Source organism: Canis lupus, chromosome 10 (assembly GCF_003254725.2).
Source record: "Canis lupus dingo isolate Sandy chromosome 10, ASM325472v2, whole genome shotgun sequence".
NCBI classification, from domain to species: domain Eukaryota; kingdom Metazoa; phylum Chordata; class Mammalia; order Carnivora; family Canidae; genus Canis; species Canis lupus.
Window position 1 is genome coordinate 22038565 of NC_064252.1, and position 6376 is coordinate 22044940.

Below are 6376 nucleotides of genomic sequence, written 5' to 3' on the forward strand. Positions count from 1 at the left end.
GCCACTTCCGGGGCGGGGCTTCGGCCGCCGCCGCGCACGCGGGAGCGGGCGGTCTCCATGGCAACCAGCGGGGCCGGCGCGAGGCCCGCCCGCCGCCTCCGCCGCCGCCGCCGCGCCCGCCCCGCCCGCCCCGCGGCCGCCCGCGACCCGCCCTTCCCTCCGCCGCGACCCCGGCCCCGGGGCCCGCTCGCGCTCCCGCCCGAGGCCGCCTCCCGCCTCCCGCCGCCGCCGCCGCCGCCGCCCCGGCCTGACCTGACCGGGAAGCAGTTCCGCGGGCCGCCGCCGCCGTGACTCATCGGCCCGCCCGCCCGCGTCCCCCGATCGGGCCATCTTGGTCGCGGCCGGCGCGGCAGACGGAGCCGCGGAGGGAGCCGCGGAGGGAGCCGCGGAGAGCCAGGTACGCGCGCCGCCGCAGGTGCAGCCGCCCTTTGTTCTGCGCCAGGTGGGCGCGGGGCCCGCGCGGGGAGGGGGCTCGGGGCCCGGGCGCCGCCGCCCGCTCCCGCTCCCGTGGCCTCCCCTCCCCGCCCCCTCCCCCTCCCTCTCCCTCCCGCCTCCCCTCCCCCTCCCCCCCGCCCCCTCCCCCTCCCCCTCCCCCTCCCCCTCCCCCTCCCCCTCCCCGCGCAGCCCTGGCGTTTCTGAAAACCTCTTTTCCTCCTGCAGGAGCAGCCCAGCCCCCGGTGCAGCCCGCCCTGGGCCCGTGGGGTTTGCGATAAAGGAGCCGCCCCCGGCCCCCGGAATCGGCGTCCCGCGGGGCCTGCACCCCCGGCGGGCCCCGGCCGCCCCCGTCCGCCCCGCCCGCCCCGCCCGTGTGGTTGGGTCTTCCCGGCCTCTCCCTGGTTGCAGCCGGGGTCTCCCCACTTCCAGCAGCCCAGGTGCTCCGGTTCCCCGTGACCCCTCGCGCCCTCCAGCCCCGGCCTTTGGCTGACCTCCCGCCACCATGGTGCAACCCCAGACCTCAAAAGCCGAAGGCCCGGCCCCCGCAGCGTCCACCAATGCCCAGATGGATGACGTCATCGACACCCTGACCTCCCTGCGCCTCACCAACTCGGCGCTCCGGCGGGAGGCCTCCACCCTGCGGGCGGAGAAGGCCAACCTCACCAACATGCTGGAGAGCGTGATGGCAGAGCTGACCCTGCTGCGCACCAGGGCCCGCATCCCCGGGGCGCTGCAGATCACCCCGCCCATCTCAGCCATCACCTCCAACGGGACCCGACCCATGACCACGCCCCCGACCTCTCTGCCCGAGCCCTTTTCCGGAGACCCCGGCCAGCTGGCGGGGTTCTTGATGCAAATGGACAGGTTCATGATCTTCCAGGCCTCGCGCTTCCCCGGGGAGGCCGAGCGAGTGGCGTTCCTCGTGTCCCGGCTGACTGGGGAGGCAGAGAAGTGGGCGATCCCCCACATGCAGCCCGACAGCCCCTTGCGAAACGACTATCAGGGCTTCCTGGCCGAGTTGCGAAGAACCTACAAGTCTCCCCTGCGGCATGCGCGGCGCGCCCAAATCCGGAAGACTTGTGCCTCCAATCGGGCGGTGCGCGAGCGGCAGATGCTGTGCCGCCAGCTGGCTGCCACCGGCTCGGGGCCCTGCCCGGTGCATCCAGCCTCCAGCGGGACCAGTCCGGCGCCAGCTCTGCCCACCCGAGCTCGGGACCTCTAAGAATCGGCCACCAGCCGGGTCGCCTCTGCAGCCACGCAGACAGCATCCACCCTTTGCTACGTAGAAGAAATATCCATACGACAGCATCTCCCCTGTCTGAAGACATTCCCTCCTGCCTCTCCAGACCTGTTCCATAAGGAGACCGTCCTTCATCGCCCTTGGGCTCCCTGTCACCCACCTGGCTTCCCAGTCGTCTGTGCTAGCTTTGTACCTACAGTGCATGTGTCCCTCTCCTGCTTGCAGCCCCAGCTCTCCTGGTGACCGCCACTCTGCCGCTGGGTCACGGTGACTCCACAGCCTGTTGCGGATCACTTGGGCTGAACTCTCCCAGCCTGACTAGGTTCACGGACCTTCTTCCTCCACTCTGGCCAGGCACGCACCCCCCCCCCCCCCCCCCCCCCGTGGCAGCTCCCCTCTGACAATAAGAGGGGAGCCACTTAGGCCAGGCTGGTCGCTTGTTTGGGGGACCTGGGGAGGGGAGTCTGGCTTTGCACCGTAGGTGATCACCAGCCCTGCCAGGCCTGGAGATAGCAGACAGGCAGGGCCTCGACCCTGCTGCTGTGGCCAGGTGTTCACTGCTGGGAGGGTAGCGTCAGCACTTCCGGCAGGAAGGCTTCGCTCTGCACGTGAACACAGTCAGTATGTCCCGTTGTTGCCCCCGGGAAAGACCGCAAATGCCACTCGATGGAGAAGCCCCCAGAGGATGCACCTCCAGGAATGCTGAGCTTTAGTTGCCAGTGTTCTGATAGCGCTGGGCATCCTGGGAATCTGGAACTTGCCTGCCGCAGGAGGTCATTGTGACTTTTGGATCGCTGCACAGTTCCATCGAGCCACCACAGGGAGCAAGTTCATGTACATCTCTGCCTGAGGCCTGCAGCGGGTTAAGGGGAAGGCACCAGTGGTTCACTCTGCACCCCTGGGCCCCCTAGTGGGAACCACCACCAGCCGGTGTGTGCCATCCATCACCCCCCTCCTCTTTGCCCCATATCACTTGGCGATAGGCCTGTCTAGCTTGAGACCTGTTCCCATCTCCATTCAGGTGATATCTGGCTTTCACCTTAGCCCCTTCAGGCACCTACACCACCTCCGGGTCCCCAAAGCCCCGCGTAGCATGCCCTCCCCATGCCTGGGCTGTCCCATCAGGTGTCCAGCCTTGGTCTAAGAAAACACAGACTCCTAGTTGGAGACCCAAATCCTCTGGGATGCATCATGAAGCACTTACAGAAGGCGTATTTCCCCCAATGGTCCCACTGGGCCTTGGTGGCATTTGTAAAGGGGAAAGAGCTGCAGTCTACCTTGGTCCCAATGTGGAGACAGGACACAACTGGCACTTGGGTCCTAATTCTGAGGGACAGGGCTGTACCTCTTATGGTGGATGGCCTTTTGGTTCCTCACAGGGGATGCTCAGAAATCACTTTCTAAATGAGACTTGGCCAAGCCCTTTGGACCGCGATGCTCTCGCCATGTTTAATGCCAAACGAACTGCACTTACGTGATGGCCTGGACCACAGGGGGAAGATGGGGTGTTTCACCCTGGGTCCATCTACCCTGTCTGAATAGTCCTAGCTTGACCACAGAAGGATAACCTCTGTACCCACCTGAAGACCTGTGTCTTGGGATACCCAGAGGTTGGGTCCTAGGGTCCTTTCTTCCTAAGAGTTTTGATGATGCTGGGGGAGGTGACTGCGTTCTCGAAGCGGCCACTGCCTTGCAAGGTCAAGGATATTCAGTGGTTGCTGGGGTTCGTGGGCCACTGCCACCCACTCATTGTAAACTCTGTTAGCCCAATTGCCCTGCTGAACAACTGCCTGACTACAGGCTTCAGGCCCCCCTGGATTCCAGCCACGGCTGTTCAGGTGGGACCATGGTGCTCATTAAGCATGAATGGGGGGGGGAGGACACACATTGGGGCCACCATTCTGGGGGGTGGGACCTTTAATGGGGGGTGTACAGATCACTTTCTCTTTGCGCTCAGTGTCTACTGTCCACCTGCTGGATGGAGGTGCCCGCAGATGAACGGGTGCAGGCATCGTGAAGGTTTCCACGGGCCCCGGGCGAGGGCAGGAGACCCAGCATGGAAGTGGAGTGGGAACTGCCATCTCGCTGACCCCTGGGCCTACCCACGCGGCACGCGGAAGTCGCATGATGCTTGCATTGTGTGTGCCCAGCGTTTTAAGTTGTGCAGCTGGGTGCAGCAGGGCCTGAGCTGCGGGGGGCGGGCTGGCTTCGCTGCCTATCGGCCCCGGCCCTCTGGACGGGGGTGTCTCGCCCGGCCCAGGCTGCTGCTCCAGCTCCCTTTGGCGTGCTGACTTGTGTTTCAGTTGTTGGTGCTTGTTTTGGGGCTCTGGGCTGCTGCTGTTGCACATCTGTGACCTGGACCACTTCCTGCAGCTTTGGAAGTGAGTAGATGGGAGGCTCAGGGGGTTGCCCCCCATCCGACTCAGAAGAAGCCCCACATGCAGGGAATCCCCTGTGGCCCTGGTGAAGACTCCCTAGGTCCCAGTGGAAGAGGAGGAGACCCAAGCGCCATGCAGTCCAGAGCCAGACTGCGGGTGGGGGAGGGTCAAGCTGAAGAAGGAGCTGGGGGAGGGGAGCTGCTTTGTACAGACTCTGGGTTGTAATTTCTCTAAATTTAAGAGAAAAGGTATGATTTATAAAAAGGACAGGCAGTTAGTAGTGTTAAACAGTGCATGTGAGGGCAAGTTTTATGTTTTTCATGGTGTTGACATCATTTGAGCTGTATTGTGGTTTCTCCGGTCTACCTGCCCTCCCATCTGGTAAGTAAGCCTCCTGGCGTAACAGGGCATCATTTGGGATGGAATTTAGAGTAAGGAGTGACTTCCTGGTCGAACGAACGCATAGCGTGACCTTGGGATTAACATAATGTCCTAAAGCATTTCAGCAACTTCTAGAAAAAAGCAAAGACCTGTTTCATGGGTCCCAGGTAAGTATATGATAAGTAAGTAATGACAGGGGTGCATACCACCCCCCCCCCCCAGAAGGTGCTGGTATGACTTTCCTGGTGCGTGGGCTCCTGCCGTCAAGCATGACCGACCACTTGCTGGGTGACCACGGTCCTGGCGGCTTGGCCCGTAGGAGAGAGAAATGTGAGGGACAGTTGGGCACGTACTTAGGCTACTTTAAGGGGGCGAGCCCTACGGGTGTATAAGAGGACACGCCCGGGGGCCACGGCCAGCAGTGGAGTTTGGGTGGGAAGAGGAGGAGGAGGAGATCCTTGCAGAAACACGAAGATGCCCAGTGCCTGGGACGCATTAGCTGGGGGCTTAGAGCTGCAGACGAGACAGGACTCCGCAGAAGGAAGTGCAGAGCACCTGTTGGTCAACAGCGTAGCTTGCCAGCCCAGGGATCGGAGTGGGTGTAGGCCAGGTCTGCTGTGTGGACAGAGACCCTGTGGCGTCTCTCGGGGTCCTAACCTGGGGTGTGGTGGTGGCTGGCACAGTGCAGCCGCGGTGCAGGAGGTGGGAGGGACCCTAGCTGCAACGTCACTAACTCCTTTCCGTGGGCGAGTAACCATGTACTGGGTCTTTTCATTATCAAAGCAAACCTACACCTTCTAGAAATTTGGGAGAATAAGAAAGTGAGAAAGTGAAATTTGAACATTTTGGTGGCTCTCCTGCCAGCCCCCTACCTTCCTTCCCTCCCCTCCCCCCTCCATCCATCATGGTTTTTCTTCTTTTTGTTGCAACTTAGTGGTGATACTACCTTCTGTAACGATGCAATATTGTGTAGGTGTTTTCACTTGTATCAGGGGACTTCCCCCGTCACATGTTATTACTAATTTCAGTTTGACATGGCTGTGTCCTCCACCACGTAGACGGACAGTAGTGCCCGTGGTTGATCACCCATGCCGTTACTAATTTCTCACCATCAGAAATGGAAGAATGTCTTCGTGCATAACGCTTTTCCCCGATGCCAAGTTATTTCCTTAGGATAGATCCTCAGAGGTGGGATTATTGAATTAATATGAACACCTCTGATCCTCTTGTTACATACTGACGGATTGGTTTCCAGCGATGTTTGTATCCATCGACACTGCCGCCAGCCAGGATGTACGGCACTGTACCATCTCGCCAGCTCTGAGTATTATCCTCTGGCTAAATATTTGCTGATCTGAAACAATAATGAAATAGTGATACATATGAAACATAGCATTGTGTTTCGGTTTGCATTTCTTTGCTTTCTAGCAAAGTTGAACATCTTTCCATGTTAAGCAGTTGTATTTTCTCTTTTGTGGATCGTCCGTGTCATTTGCTCTTATCTACTGGGGTCTGATAAATTTGTATGAGCTTGTTATATATTAAAGATATTAACCTGTTGTGTGTCATATTTGCTGTCCATGTGTCCAGTTTTCTACCTTTGTGTCTTAATTGAAATTTTGACTTCTTATAGAGCCGATCCACTCTCGTTGGGCACAGTGCCCACTAGCCTCTAACCCAACAACACGACGCAGACACATAGGTTTTGTCCCTTTGGCTCATGGCTGTATCATCGTACCTGTAACAACACGACGTGGTAGGCACTCCATACACCTGTGGCAGGTTGTTACATGGGTGGATGTGCTGGGTGCTGGGGGTCTGCGGATGGGTATAACAGGCCCAGCCCACATGTCTGCGGACCGAGAGCAGTTCTCCAACCTTTGGGTCTCACAGTCCCTTTGCACCGTTGAAAATCACTTAGGACCCCAAAGAGCTTTTGCTT

The 6376-nt window shown here is 59.8% G+C and overlaps 1 protein-coding gene across 1 annotated transcript; it reads left to right on the forward strand.

Moving 5' to 3' along the window:
* The first annotated feature begins 246 nt into the window (after positions 1 to 246).
* On the forward strand, positions 247 to 6002 carry RTL6 (retrotransposon Gag like 6). The gene is made up of 2 exons (XM_025456880.3): positions 247 to 397; positions 661 to 6002. The coding sequence occupies exon 2, from the start codon at positions 938 to 940 to the stop codon at positions 1655 to 1657; it is 720 nt and encodes a 239-aa protein (XP_025312665.1). The 5' UTR covers positions 247 to 397; positions 661 to 937; the 3' UTR covers positions 1658 to 6002.
* Positions 6003 to 6376: the final 374 nt, after the last annotated feature.